This window comes from Poecile atricapillus, chromosome 6 (assembly GCF_030490865.1).
Source record: "Poecile atricapillus isolate bPoeAtr1 chromosome 6, bPoeAtr1.hap1, whole genome shotgun sequence".
Taxonomy (NCBI): domain Eukaryota; kingdom Metazoa; phylum Chordata; class Aves; order Passeriformes; family Paridae; genus Poecile; species Poecile atricapillus.
Window position 1 is genome coordinate 21,387,585 of NC_081254.1, and position 15,843 is coordinate 21,403,427.

The 15,843-nt window shown below is 39.8% G+C and overlaps 1 protein-coding gene across 2 annotated transcripts; it reads right to left on the reverse strand.

Annotated features, from left to right (window-relative positions):
• Positions 1-12: 12 nt before the first annotated feature.
• ANKRD22 (ankyrin repeat domain 22) lies at positions 13-10,435 on the reverse strand. 2 transcript variants are annotated; one of them, XM_058841560.1, is made up of 6 exons: positions 10,360-10,435; positions 3,569-3,760; positions 2,707-2,814; positions 2,319-2,396; positions 1,411-1,509; positions 17-656 (listed from the first exon to the last, which is right to left on the reverse strand). In XM_058841560.1, the coding sequence occupies exons 1-6, from the start codon at positions 10,378-10,380 to the stop codon at positions 579-581; spliced, it is 576 nt and encodes a 191-aa protein (XP_058697543.1). In that variant the 5' UTR covers positions 10,381-10,435; the 3' UTR covers positions 17-578. The 2 variants fall into 2 exon arrangements, with proteins under 2 accessions (XP_058697542.1, XP_058697543.1); XM_058841559.1 differs by lacking the exon at positions 10,360-10,435 and having other exon boundaries at positions 13-656; positions 3,569-3,784.
• Between the last annotated feature and the right edge of the window lie 5,408 nt (positions 10,436-15,843).

Below are 15,843 nucleotides of genomic sequence, written 5' to 3' on the forward strand. Positions count from 1 at the left end.
CAACACAGTGAGAATTAAGGTGTGTGAAAATTGTTGGAAGGATGGAAGGAGGAGGGGCTCAACTGAGAGATCTCTTTTCCCAGCCCCTCCCATTGTAGGAAGAGAAATAAAAAAAAGAGAAGAAGGGTACCAGACCTTTTATAACTGCTGTAGCATATTGTTTAGTTCCCCTATGGAACAAGTAACACACACTCTAAAGGATATTTTATTTTTGCATTGGCTGCCAACCATCATATGCAATGTTTAGGCTTCTAGATATTTTATAGCTAGCTTTCAAAATCCACAGTCTGCAGAAGTCAAGCAATGAAATTGATGAAACAGATGGAAAGGGCAATATTTTGAACACTATTGAAGTAATTCATGGTTTAGAAAATAAAATTAACTTCTTTCAGCCCAGTCATGGCCTTGGGGTACTGACAAATCTCACAGAAAATTGTCCAAGTCTGCAGCAGGGAATGGGTGGATATAGACTGAGTCTTTATCAAGTATCAGCCCTCATCCTCTGCAGGACTTCTGCTGTTGTGAAAGGTGGATTGTCAGATGAGGTAATTTTCTTCATGTTTGAGAGTCCTTGATAGCTAAGAATCTTTTCTTATCATGCTTTCAATGTTGCGGAACTGTAATCTTCTTGCTATATCTAAGGGAGTCTCCCCATCCTGAAAGAAACACATGAAATACATTGCAATATGATAGATATGGGTCAAATACAAAGAGATTTCCCAACTTTGTCACCTGGGTAAGGTGCCCTGTCACTTCTGCCCCAAAATAAAGGTTTCAGGACATGCTGGGCCTAATACTGCTCTGGCTGAAGAAAGGAACAGAGACCTCCCCTGCAATAGGGAAAGCCTTTCCACTGTTTCCTGGGAGTAATATCCAAATGTACAGAGCTCAGCTAAGATTTGGTTTCAAGAGCAGCATAGGTAATACACTTCTCACCTCAACTCAGTGTTGCAGATACTCCCAGGTCAGTACTGATTTGGGCAACACTTGAGCTGTTCTGGTGACAGAAGCAGCTTGACTTAGCCTTTCAGCAGAAGGGTGCTCAGCAGCACAAAAACCACCTAGGAAGACTTTTATCCGTGCCCTGCAGCCCTCATCTTAGGAACAACTACAGAGTAGCTCTGAGCTAAGAAGAGGCAACATAAATATAGCTAAGAGATGTGCTAAGCCAGGGGACATGCAGGCAGCTTTTACTGGTAGAAATCCAGCAGTGAAGGATTCATACTTTAAAGTTGCTCTTGTCAATAAAAGCAATGGAGCAAATGTTTCATATCAAACAGGAAAAAAATTAGCTTCCAGGAAGCTGTGCACCCTTTTCTTTAAACTGCTGTGCACCAGCTAAGGCCTACAATGAACTTACTGGTCAACCACCATGATAAGTAAATACATTTATCAACCTCGCCTTCTTACCTGATTCTTTACAGAAGTGTCTGCATGAGCCTCAAGCAGTAGAGGAATGACTGCCTGGTTTTTCATTTCACAAGCATAGTGAAGGGCTGTGCTGCCAGACTGAAGGGGAACATAAGCAGATTAATTTTATTTCTGCAACTTCTTTAGTAGGCCTTAGGTAAGCAGAACTACCTATGCAAAACACACATACCATTCCCTGTCACAATATATCCCACAGTAAAACAAATAATGTTACCATGAGAAAAACTAGAACAAAAAAAATAATTCCTTCCCTGGAATGCAACTGCTAAAGCAGGTTTGATACATTAGCAGGAAGCCAATCATTTCAGAGGATCACACGAGCTTGATCTCAGAAACTACATCTTAAATGATACTGTTTGCTCGCACTTCAGTGTTCTAGAATTTCATTGCTGATTAAATTGGTGTTTCTCCTTTCCTGCCTTAGAGGAGAGGAGCTCTTTACCTCACCCAAGTGGGCTAGTGGATTCATAACTCTGTATTATGGCAGATAGCACACTCTGAAGACCAAGAGAAGACACGGGGTCTTGTCCTGTAGCCCACAAATCTGTTCCAGTTCAAAATCTTGTAAATGCTGATAAACTCAGATGCTTATATCACTAGAATCTTTACAGAATTGGGTATTTAATACATAAGTACGTCAGCCCAGCTTGCTGGATTCTCTTATTGAGGGCATTGTTCAGAAAGGGTGGATTAGTTGATCAGTGGGTAATTATTTCTGCATACATTATAATCTGTTGCCTAAGTGTCAAGGAGAAACATTGAATCCTTCTTGTACATTCAGTCCCTGATGCTCCTACTCCAACAATGCTGCTAGAAGATTCTATACTCTGTTTTCAGTATTGTTTCCTGCATGTGAGCCACGTTTGCATTTGTATAAACCCACTTACAGAGTCTGTAGCATTCACATCGACTCCAGCTCTAAGCAACATCTTAACCAGGTGTTCATTCTGTTTTGTCTTTGAGACCTGTTTAGAGCAAGGAAAAGAGTAACAAAGTAGAACAGTTCATCTGCATATAGTCTTAAGTATATTTGTGCTAAATACTGTGGTTTTTTCCAAAAAGAGGCATGGAAATGTCAGACTGATATAGTAATACAAATCTGTTCCTTCACCAGCTACAGTCACAGCAAAATTCCTGCTCCTTCTGCTGTACACATTCAGTCTTGCTTTAAGGAAGCAGTCCATATTCTATAGAGGTTCCTGGCCTGAAACACTGCCATGTAGAATATGTTCAAGGGAAAGATACAGGGTCATTCTTGCTTCCATCCAGACTCACCATGAGAAGGTATCCAATAAGCATAACTGGCATGAGGATTATGATGAGCACATAGTCCAGGAAGGTGAACCGTTTTCTCACAGCATAATGGAGGCAAGTGCGATCCTTCTAAACACAAAATAACTCTGGTTAATACCAGATTCAGCGATCTCACCTTGTTTAATACTGAAAAGAGCAGATCATTTTAAATTCCACAAGCTTTCTTTTAGACTAATAGAAAATCCCCTGTGATTTTCAAGCATAAATAGACACATGAATCTTGCTTCCTTCAAGCAGAAGCACATTTAACACATAGAGGGTCATGAAAATGGGACTATGCCTGCAAGGAGGATGTGGGATCCAAAGGATTCCATGTGTATGCTGGAAAACTTGGACCTGGCTGCAGAAATTCGAAGGAGAGAGCAGGTATCTCATGTGGCTACTGGTGCCACACAGCAAGGTAAATCAGCAGGAGGAATCACCACAGCCCCCCCTTCTTATGGAGGTGCTGGCTACTGAAGCAAGGACATGTGAAATTTCTCTTTTGGGACACCAGAGGAAAACAGGAAAGTAGCAATAACCACCACAGGCTCCTACTGAGAACAGAATTTTAAAAATTCTTTGAATACTGAATATACCAAAGCAACTAAAGGGCATGTCTGTAAAGTTTTGTGCTACAGTGTTAAACTTGCTACAGGTTGGCAAAATGGACTTGGACACAGGGCACCAAAATAAGCAGAGAAGCCCTTTTGCTCCACCTGTTTCTGCACATATCCTCAGTAGGAAGCAAACTTAAAGTTTGTCTGTGTTTGCCAGTGTCCCCACTGGCACTCCAAGAATCTGAAAGAACAGTCCCACAAAGTGAGAGTCAGTGGCCACTTACCTTATTTCTGAGGTTGACATTAGCATGTTTTCTAAGAAGATAGTTAACTATCCTGTTGTTTCCTTGTCTGCATGCACAAATTAAGGGGGTGTCTCCACTGAAGCTGTCCTGGACATTCAGAGAGTTGCTGTTGTGCTCCAAAAGCAGATGAACTTTATTGAAATCGTTGTTATAAGCTGCCTGACAGATGGGCTGAAGTGAGAAGATAATATTCATCAGCACGTGTTTTACTAAGACGTCCATACTTCCCATTCTGGCTTACTACTCACACACCCTGAAATACTTGGCAGAGGCTGTAGTTCTTGGTGCCTTCCAGAAGATGGTGGTAGGAGACACTCCTGCAGCTGCTACACGGCTCTCAGCCCCAAAGTCACAGCCTTTGCACAGTGGAATGGATTTTCTGTTAATTTTGGACGCTATTGCTATAATCCAGGAAATAAATCCTATTTATTTGCAGCCATTAGGGAAAAAAAACCACACCAAACCAACAAAACTGGCTTCCATTCTCACAGGAGCTGGTCACTGTATTAAGCAGCAAGCAGGGACAAGCCCACATACCTGGCTTTACATCAGGCTTTCCCTTTGGCTGAGCACTGCTGAACAGAAGGAACCACTCCTGACTCATCTGTTCCCAGAAGAGAACTGCAATTCAGGTGAAAGGTGAAAAACCAAACCCCCACCAATTCTTCTTTTCTAGACCTTGAAATAACTAAAAAAATACCTGTCAGTGTGCCCATAGGTCAGATCCTGCTTGGCTTTTGAGAGCTGCTTGCTGGTCAGCTTTTCATTCAGTATTTCTGCACATCCTTGAGCTAAAATTCCTTCCCTCTCCAGTGGCAAGAATTCAGACTAAGAGAAACCAAGAAAGGCAGGAGATCTGCAAGTTTCTAACAGCCTAATACAGGCAGAAACTAATATTTCGAGGCAGGGCAGAGAGGTAGCATTTGAGTTCTCCAGTCAAAAGCAGAATAAGTCTTTCTTTTCTTTGATACTGAGAATTTTACCCAACATTTTCCAAAACAGAAATTTTCTTTAAATATTAGCTGTATTTTTTTCCTTTCCATTCTCTTTTTTTTCACATCCTAAATACTCTAACTGAAAAATATCTAGTCCTAAACTCTGAGCTCTTTCCTCACTCCTCCAGTTAGTTCCCTCCCTTTTGTCCTCCCCTCTACCCCCATGCCTTCCTGCCTAAAATTATTAATCTTATTTACACTTTTTCAGCTGACCTTTGATCTACAACATGTTTATCTCCAGAATAATTGCTGCTTAATTTTACGGGGACAGCTGCGTAAGAGAAGTAATTTGTTTCCAAATAAAGAATTTACATGCTTACCAGACCTTGCACCACTTCTTGTTTTGTTTTTATTATGTCAGACAAAAATCTACAAAGAACACATGCCATATTTTAAATTTGCACACCTGTCTGTATTTCTACAGAGGCCTACATATACCATTTGGTATTTTGCATTTCACTAGACTGTTTTAATGATTTTGAGGAGAAAAGCCTCTTTTAAGCCCCTTTTGGTGTGATTTACACACAGGTGCCATCTAAAAGATCAGTTTTCTCTAGAAATTTGCTCTCTGTCATGTTGGTGTCAAGTACTGTATCTTCATGTCCTGGAAAGAGAAGATCCTGTGGAGTCTGCACCTCCAATTTCCCTACTACTCTTGTTCTCTGGTACTGCTTTGCTTATTTAAAGATGCAGGAGATTTGCTCTTTGGTTGAACATCTGCTCAAATCCCAGTCACCATATAAATTTACTCCTTTCTAGGCTGGTTTTGCTCATTCAGCAGCTCCAGGTTATGCCTTTTTGCTTTTCTTTCTGTACTGCCTCCAAGACTTTTACTTGTTACGTGTTTAAACCCAAGGCATTTCTGACTGATACTCTGATTGATCCATGGGATCTTTTTTCTAAACCTCACTACTGCTGAACTCAGTGCTAGAGCCATGAACAATGATGGTGCACAGACCACTCCCCAAGAAACCACATTATTTGGGGCTGAAGTCATGCACAGAGACCAGCACACACAAGTCACACGTGCTCTTTCACCTTCTGAAACCAGCTGTTCTCAGAAAACATCCAGGGCACAGAGAATGTGAGGAAGAAGTTCTCATCCATTCCAACAACTAATACCTGGGTAACTGATGTATTTAATTTTATTTATTTTTGAATCATTATTATTCCCCTGGAATGGGGATTCTTTGCAGAAATTATACTGTCTGCATTAACGTGTTCCATTTATGTTTAAATAAAAAAAACAACAAAACAACACAACCTTTTTTTCCCATTTGTATGGGATTTTTGTTTGAGGCCCATTCCACTGGTTTGTATTATTGAAAAAACCTTCTAGTCAAAGAAAAGTGAAAAGCCACACAGCCCAAACTTGTAACATGCCTCCCAAATTGGCAAACATGACTCCATGCCTGGCAGAGCAAACATACTAGCAGAATATTTAAGTAAAGGAACAAAGCAGTACCAACAACTATAAGTTCATTATATTGATATCAATAACAATAAGGATTCAGAAAAAATTGTGTTAGGAAAGTATAAAGATAAGAACAATTACAAAGAGGTAGCACTCGGTCACTTGTCCAAGACAGGCAAATGTTATATTCGACAGTGTCTCTCACAGAAAGAGATGTTATAGAAGACACTTCACTGGGATAGTGTATAGAGTTCTTGTCATTTGGGTCCTAAAATGAGATCAGACCATGGCAGGAGCATGAAACATCTCTACAACTGAGGAATATGGAGAGCCTGAAGAAAGGTTGATTTGCTTAGCTAGGGTAGGGAGAGACAGTGCTGTCGGTGTTCCAAAATAAATTAAAGGGTCAATATTAAAGAAGACAGGGAACTTGGTAAAAAAAGTTGATACATCTGACCAAGAAATTTCGCATAAAAATTAGAGAGAGATTTATATTCATAAGCAGAGCAAAGTAACAAAACAGGCTTCCAGTAGCAATGGATTGGATATGAAACCTGCCTGGCCCCAGGCTGGGGCTTGAGCATGTGCCAGGATTTCTGTGGTTGTGAAGCCTCAGCTACAAATCTCTTTTCCACCTCTCACTTGTTTTGGATTGTCACTCTGGCAACCCTATCTAAAGGAGGACTAACTGTGCTTAAGACTGTTTGAAACTATTCTCCGAAGTTTGCTCATAAGACAATAATAGAATTTCTTACAAACAGATAGACAACATCTATCTGGAGTATCAGCAGGGAGGCCAAGTATGAAGTTAGAACAGTGTTAGGTACAAACAGCAGGTTCCACCTAAAACCCAAGAAAACATATTTCCTTTAAGTCTATAGAAAAACCTGGAGGATAAGACACTAAAAAATCTAACTCAGTTTTCTACAGTGTTAGAAGATTGCCGCAGTAGTGATACAGCTTAACAATCAGGTTCATATTTGTGTTATGGTTATGACTATTGCTGTGTTATTGTTATTCATCCGTCATACACAGGAGAGAAATAAACCAATGGGATAGTGCTCAGAATACCTGAGTTTCACATGCAAGATGCAAGCCATACCCGAAACATCCAAAGTTGATATCTTGGGCTCATGCTCAGCTGTGGTGAGGAGCAGGACTATGAGGCAGAGGTGTGATGGAAGTGGAGGACAGCCAGGAGATCCCTCTTGTTCCCAGAGCTGCACTGACAGCTTGAGCACAGACAGGTCTATGGAGTCTCCTTTAGGGATGTGTGAGAAGAAAAGTGCCCCCACAACAACAAACTCTAAAGCAAGCACCAGTGGGAGCCCAGTTCTCAGCTTCTGGAGGAGGGATTTGCAGTCCAAGACACAGAGTGGCTACTTGTTACATATAGGTAAAACCTTACAAAACAAAGGCCTTGTAAAATTATGTTTCAGGCCTTGTTACTTCAACAAGCCTTGTTACTAAGTGTAACTAACAGCTAGCCTGATAAGTTCCCATGAGAAAATAATTATAACAATGAGAATCAGCTTGCATATCAGTGTGTTCCTGTGGGAACTGATTGCACTTGTGAGGAGAAAGGTTCTACCCATGTGAAACATCCACTTCCCAGGAGACAAGAATGCAAACATACCTAGAAAGAAAGTTTTTGACTTACACATACACTAGCAAATTCTAGCCAATGAACTGAGTTACAGTAAGTTGCTAACCAATTAGAATTAAATACGCTGCCTTCTGATAACTACGTAAATACAAGCTGTGAAGAATAAAGATTGGTTATGGTGGAATGTTGTAGTTTAAGGCCTGGCGATCTGAAGATTTCGGGATGTTACAGAAAGTTAGCAGACCCCCCTCTCTGTTAGGATAGTAAAGTCTTCTGCAATTAGCCAATAGCATCTAGATGTGATGTAAGCAGATGGGAGTTACACAGTGACCCCAGGCTATAAAATGTTAAGTTTCCCTGCAATAAATCGCCATATTTGCCATCCATCACATTGATGCAGTGGGATATGGACCGAGCAGCTGGGGATAGCTGCCGTGCTGGTTCCAGCCAGGGTACCAGCCTTGCTTGAACCCCAGCAGTGGAAGAAGAAACAGGTGTCTCTGTCCATCTCTACTGCCACAGCTACTCTTGCTCACACCACATCATTTATTAATCCCAGTGTCCTGACTGCCCCAGAGAACTCACAGCAGGCCTGGCCCAACTCCATAAAGCAGCAGGGCAGACCCAGCACAGGCATAACAACACTGCACCCAACACAGACACGGGCTCAGCTCTGAGGGGAGGGGGAGCAGGTAAAGGTAAAGAGGAAGAGAAGGCTTCTCTCAAGTGTCTGGCAGCAAAGCCCTTCACTTCTCTCATTCACACTTCTGCAGCACCACCCAGCACTCAGACAAGGTGCACGGGATGAACCTGACAGTGGGACTTTGCACAAATCCTGCAGTGGAAGGGAGGGAAGAAAAGAGAACCACAGCATCAAACACTCATTTAACCCTCACCAGAGGTGCATTTTCCCAGCCATAGCATCAGGGCTAATCATGAACTAGAGCACAGTCAGCCCAGCTGAATAAAATGCAGCAGGCAGACACTGGAGAATGGAAAGTAGAGTTTGAAGATTAGATACGCCAATGACTGAGTGTTTAAAATCTCTCTTTCTACAATATTCCTTCTGCAAGACTTTCAGACCAGGATTTAATTGTTCAGTATATAAGGTCTCAGGAAAAGTGAGAAGTACTCACAGGACATGCAAAGTTTTTCATGGTTGAGAGCACTCAGTGCAAGACCACCAAATAAGGGGTGCAAGAAAAGCAATAACACTTTCACTATGAGGAAGGACAATTATAGAACCGATTTATTTTTTTTTAATCAATTGTGGAACATGATTGATGTCAGCTCCTAGTACTTTATTCAGATCCAGATGAACCACCACATCTGAAGCTGTCTGATGTTTTCAGAATTTCTTGCATCAGTCTCTGCTTAGCTTTGCTGGGCTAGTGATAAATCTTCAGCTATTTAGCAAGTTCTACCACACATGAAGTAAAGGCACAGTATGAAGGACAAAGCATTCACTTAAAAGAGAGGAGGTGAAGGTAAAGCCTGTCTTGCAACTTGGAGAGCAATTTCAGTTTAAAATTGCTTCCTCCTTTAGAACTCCAGGGGATTGCCTAAATTACATCAACTCTTTTGCAATCATTTAGAAAAAAGGAAGACACTTTGTAATATCAAAATATTCTGAACCAATCCATAGCCTCTTCCTTTGCACTAAAATTATTCCAAAAGCATGCTATGAGCTTAACAGGAAAGTCTAAATTACGTTTAGGATGCTGAGGAATACACCAATATCAAACACATACTTCTTAGAAAAGGCAACTTACAGTTCTTTATCATTAGTTTCCTAGCTTTCTACCCTGTATAAATGAACCATAATTTACCAGCAAAACTGGATCTCAAAATGTTTAGAGAGGAAATGAATGTATATGAAAAGATTAACTAATAAGCATGGAAAACATGGACAGCATTTGAACACCTGTGAAATTAAGCTAGACACTGCAACACTATCCCAGAGTAGTAGGTCTGGAGAGAGGCAAGAAATCCTTTCAGAATAAGCTACAGTCTGTTCTGCCAGTCACCTTGTGAATGCACAGATTCAAGCTCCTTGCAATACTGAAAGAGGAGAAGATACTTGATTTCATTGAATAGCTTTTTAAAAATAAAAGGCTGGCTTTCAGCACAGAAATGTAACCTTTAAAAACAACAGCTATGTAATGCTATCTCCAGAAAAAGAAACACAGTGCAACGCACTCTTTTCACAGTCACAAAGGGCCAAAATCCTCATTTGTTCCCACACGTACAAATGGGAAATTTATAACAGAATATTTTTAGGTAGAATTTATGCTAAAGTACAGGAAAATGTTAAATGAACCATAGTTTGGAAAAAAACCCATAAAGATAAAAAAAAATTACCTTCCTAAAACAATATGGGGGGGAGGGGGAGCAGGAGGTTTTCTTAGGCATTAACTTTATTTTCTGTATTCAGTGTAAGCCAAGGAACTGTCTGCTTTTTGCAAAGTTGTTCATTGCTTGCACCATGTACAGAATCATTCTGATCTCAACACAGAACAACAGAAAATGTTGAACACATATTTTGTGAAGCCACACTAATTATGCCGCTTATTGCGTTTTCTTTGCTTCTATTAACAATACTGGCAGCTTGTAATAGACAAAGGAAAACATTTCCAAAGGGAAAAAAACTTCCAGATCTCTCTACAAGCTTGTGTATGGGAGGCTGTGAAGGGAACAAACCAAGCCCAGTGAATATCCATACCCTCAGTAGCAACTGCAGAAAATGGTTACCTACCTCTGAATAGAGTATCCCCATGCCTATTCTTCACTCTGGAGTTCCTCCTTGTTCAACAGCCCAACTAGTTACCCTCGCTTGACATGTGCTGGAGCTTGTTTGAATCTGGTTAATAGTTAACTTAAAAGTACCACTTTTTCTTAAGCTACCTTTCCTCTCTGTGCTTTCTACTCAGTAGCATAAAACAATTGTCTTCAGAAACCCAGCCCAGGGAGGTAAACGTGAGAACAGCAGCTTATGGGAGCCTGACGGAACAAGTTACAACACAGAAGCATTTTCCTTTGTCATTTCTGCAATAACATCCTTCAGTTACCGAAAAAGGAAAGTAGCAAAACAGGTCAAGAGACCTTGAGGGAAAGAGAAGGGAAGAAAGTTTCACAAATACAGAAATGGAGGAGTGAAAAGAATAAAGAGAATGAAATCTAAAACTTAAAATCATGAACAATTGTAACTACTTTGCCACCCAAGCTACTGTTGACTAAAACACATTCCAAACCTTCTGCAAGAACACCTCAAATGTCAGGAAAAGGGAAGCAACTCAATCCCATGTGTTAAATGAAAGCTCCCAGTATAATTAGCCTCTTAGTCTTTAATCAAACAGGCCAGCCATTTCCATTACTTTTGCTCAGTCTTCTCTTTCTAGCCCAGCCCAACCAATGAATATGATTCATGTCTAACCTGATAGTTTATATGCTAATTGGGAAGAGAAGTATTGCTGAAGATAAGATGCTGATGCATTCTCTACTACACTCAGTCTTTCCGAGCAAGGCAAGTGTATTTCAAATGCCTGCATGCACCTCAAAAATATCTTTTCCCTTTATAGTTTAAATCACATTTTACATATTTCAAGCAAATTTTTATAAGAGTCTTAAAACATAAACATGTAAGCATGCATCTTAAATCCAAGCCCTGTGCCTTACATTTGAGAATTTCTGTTTCCAAATAATTTCCATATTTATTCTCAGCGAGGTGGAGGACCGTATAAAATTACTTATTCTATCTCCAGCCTTCTCTAATTTAAGTAGTACAACATCACCGGCTGTAGTGTTAGTTTCTGACACCAGTTCTCACCCTTTCAGTGGCAGTTAATCTGAAGAAAATTAGGCTGGCATGTAAGAGACAGAGACATAAAACCTACCTGTGACAGACTCACTGGGATCCTCACAACAGAGTTATCTTTTTGTCTTTCAGCAAGTGGTGAATATGCTGTTGGACTAAGCACATGAAACAGTGAGTAACATCTCAAAGGTGAAAAGGTCTTCCTCACCAATATTTCTTCACATCAGGATCCTAAGATATTCACTTCCTCCAGCATCAACTGACCAGCTTGATGGAATTTATAAACTACAACTTGTTGAAAGAAATATTGAATCATTAAGATGCTACATAAAACAACTTAGTAGTTTAATTAATCCTTTCCTAACAAAAATAAATAAATGTATGGTAATCTGAAAAAGTATTAAAGAAAAACAACAAACAAACCAACAAGAAAGAAAGAAAGAAAGAAAGAAAGAAAGAAAGAAAGAAAGAAAGAAAGAAAGAAAGAAAGAAAGAAAGAAAGAAAGAAAGAAAGAAAGAAAGAAAGAAAGAAAGAAAGAAAGAAAGAAAGAAAGAAAGAAAGAAAGAAAGAAAGAAAGAAAGAAAGAAAGAAAGAAAGAAAGAAAGAAAGAAAGAAAGAAAGAAAGAAAGAAAGAAAGAAAGAAAGAAAGAAAGAAAGAAAGAAAGAAAGAAAGGAAAGAAACCCCATCCTCTCCAAAACAGAGGAGCTTCAGGCAACAATTTTCCCAAAACAGCGTAAATTACCATCTAATCCAGCATCACATCCCAGGTCCTCTTGAAAAGCACTGAAGTGATTACTCTGGTTAGAGTTTCAACTGAAGAACAATTAAGCAGCCCAGCCATGATGAAGTATGAGCCTCATGCAAATGTACATAGTCACAGGTTCACTTCTGCTTAACCTATTGCTTCAGTGCTCTTTGCCATGCTTGTAAATGAAGACTAGAGTCCTGAAAATTTTTAATTCTTTTTATGAATAAGGGGTTTTTTTCTCCAAAAGGTGCCAAGACTCAGTGCATAGACAATCTGTCACCTACCCAGTCTGTGTAGGAAACATGATTCTTATGTCCTGACAAAATTTGACAACATTTCAAATGTTTCATGTGAGCCAGAAGGGAACTAAATATTTTTCAGAAGGGCCTTCACCAGGCAAATTATAAGGTAAACTAATTTTTTTAGCTAGACACCAATAGCTTAAGAACAGTACATTCAATAAAAGTCACAGAAGATCACTTGTCTCTTTAAATTCCAAGCACTGGAGTCTGTATTGCTACAAATCACATGAGTTAAACTACTGTCAGGAGAGCAATCTGTGGCTTGTTGAAGTCATGTGTGCAGAACAGTCCTCTGAAACATTTCCAAGAAATGCAGTCCTGGAGTGGCCAGTGTCTGGGCAAGAGGGACACTAACACCCTACAATTTCCCTCAGAAGACTGTTAACTACTTGTACAACATCCTTGTAGCAACACAAGGGTTCCTTGCACCTCTGCTGCAGCACAGGATTAACCCAACAAGCACAAAGAAACCCCTCCATGGCATTGAGCAGAGCCTGTGTTTTATAACACTAAACTGAGTTCATGCTATGTCCAGCTCCAGGCCAGACCACCTGGGCTTCAGTCTTGCCACAGCATTTTAAAACACCACACTTACTATCTCAGCTGTCCTGGTTCTCTCAGTAAGGACAGCCCATCCTGGGAAGTTTCTGTTTCTAGGTTTTGTGTTTTCTATTCTCTTTTTCTATGCATTACTTTCACTCTCTTTTCCATTTTCTGATGGGCTAACATACCTTTTGCTTTTCACTTGGTTTCCATCAACAATATCAGAAAACATATCATAAATCCCATGTGCCACCACAAAGTAATATAGGTAAAGTGTTGCAGATAATTCCCAGCTGGCAATCCTACAAAACAAAGAAATGTAGGATGGTGTAAGCTAAGAAGAGAGCAGAGAAAAGTCTTCAATATTTCTCACTAAGCAGGGGCATCATCTGAGCTGTGATGCTTCTCATTGAGAAACCACCTGTTTGGCTTTTCCACAGACTGTGCCCTTCTTCATAAATCAGGATTGTTTCTGTGGTGACTCTCAGGTTCTGTTTACTAACAAGTACTTCATAAATTTTCCCAGGCAAGGCAGCATATCATTAGCACCCACGTGTCAAAGAATTTGCTGCATCAAGAAACAAGGCCAGTTTCAGTGAGAATCAAGCCCCCCAAGGCTGGCTACAATTAATTCAGTAGTTAGGCAGGGGTCTTCAATATATTGTGTTCAGAGAGTTCATGGAGATGGCTTGGAAATAATAAGAATTAGTGTTAGCACCCTCTCTTGATTCCAATTTTAAACAATGTTTTCAAACTTAATTCTGTTCCTGAGAATCCCTACAGAAGCAGAGTAACTCAGAACAAACACTTTTTTGTGTGCAGTGGTGTTCACACCTTTCAAATCACTTTTGTTTTTATTCTAAGATTATCTAACAATGAAGGTTTGTGCCCAAGCAATCAGCAATCCAGAAAACAAGCAATTGGTGTGGAACCAGTGACCAAAACACTTTGTACTACGCACAGCAGCAGAGATCACATTCACAGCTAGAAAGCTTTGAGAAAAGCTGAATTCTTCCTTTTTATCCCAAAATATGGTAGTTACAGCACTTACTAAGACAGGTAGCAGTGCAGATGAAGATCTGTCACAGCCTCAGGGAACAAGAATAACCCAGCTCTTATAAGTGCTCTAATGACAGGTTAGATTCCTCTTTACCTCACCAGGTCCATGGTGCAATTTGGTCTTTCAGAATATCATGCAACGGTGTTATTTATCATAGAATAACCCCACTCCTTAAATACTGCCAAACAAGCAGCACTTTAACATGCTCTCCTATACATGCAGATCTCACACAGAACTCAGCTGCTGCTCCCTTTATTGGCACAAGCTTCTGGCAGTGAATCAGCAGGAGACAGACCAGGAGCTGCAGCAGGAGGCGCAAGCAAGGGAGTCACAACAGAGGTAAGCTGCTTGCTCAAATGCATCCATGGTCTCTTTCTCCCTTGCCTGTCTCCATACAGATGTGCTGTCCTGGTTCTGTGCAGCTGGTTCTCAGAGCAGCCAGCCTGCTGTCCTTTCTGACTGCTGTGCATCAAGGGCAGGGTTGCCAGAGGCAGAGAAGAAAAAGCCTTTGACCCACGCAAATGGGAAAAAGGAGTAACTGATGGTTTCATTTTGCTCTCCTTGGTTTTCTCCCCTAGAGATGTCACTGTGGATGCGTGGAAATCTCAGCGCTGAAAGCATGTACATAAATTAAATTAATCTTGTTCTTATAGTTCCAAAAGCATTTGAGTTTTCCCTGTAAGTTAACCCAGAGATTCTGACACCTGCTAGCCTGTCCCATTTATAGTGTATGTGAAAGCCATTATGACTCAAGAATACAAGGTTTGTTTTCATTTCATCAAGGTTTGTTTTCATTAATCTCAGAAACCTCCAGAAATGGCATTTTTGAATGTATCTTTCAGGCACCTTCCTCTACCTTTTTCTCTTTTTTAAATATTTCAGCTATTTCTAGTTTGCCATTATAAATGTCACTCTTAGGCATTGTTTCATTGCATAAAAAGACTAGATTATTGTTCAAGGCTCCTACAGTCATGACTTGGACATTGAAATTAATGAGACAGTTGTGTGCCAAGCCTTGGAGTTAGTTGGCATATTATGTCTGATTTACAAAGCTTTCATGTTCAGTACAGTACATAGAAAATTGTACATAAAAAAAGATAATAATTTAGCTATCCCATAGCTTCATCTTTAGTACAAACTGACTTATGCAGAACTTTTCCAGTTTTTTCCCAAAGAATGTTCCACATGAAGAAAAAGAGGAATGTGATTTTTACTTTTGTTTGAAATAAATATAATAGCAGAAAGAAGTGGAATATTTACTCTGAAACTGTGCTTTCAGAGCACACAGGTAGGAGGATTTCTGTTGTAATGACAGGTGAATCGGAGTGTTCTTTTACAAAGTGGTAAGACTACAGTGAGTTTGGATTGCAATATTAAAAGTATAATATTATACTATATATATAAATAATAATAATATATAACTTTTATATTATAGCTGTCTATCAATCTATATATAATATTCCAGTTGTGTCTTAATCCAAATGTTGTAGTGACTCAAGGGATATAACAGATTTAATAAAAAATGAAAATAATTGATAACTCACTCTCTCCCTCCGGAAGAAATTCAGAGGAAATAAATAAATATTTACCTATCCTTTCTACACTCTCTAAATCTTAATGATCTTTCCCATGGAGTTTCAGATAAAACCCTTTGGGTTTATCATCTGTTTCATCCATGCTAATCACAAAGATGGCTACAGCCAAAAAGCAGGGCATTAACTACACAGGGAGCACTATGATTTCTGTTCAGACAAGCTTTGCTGTGACCAC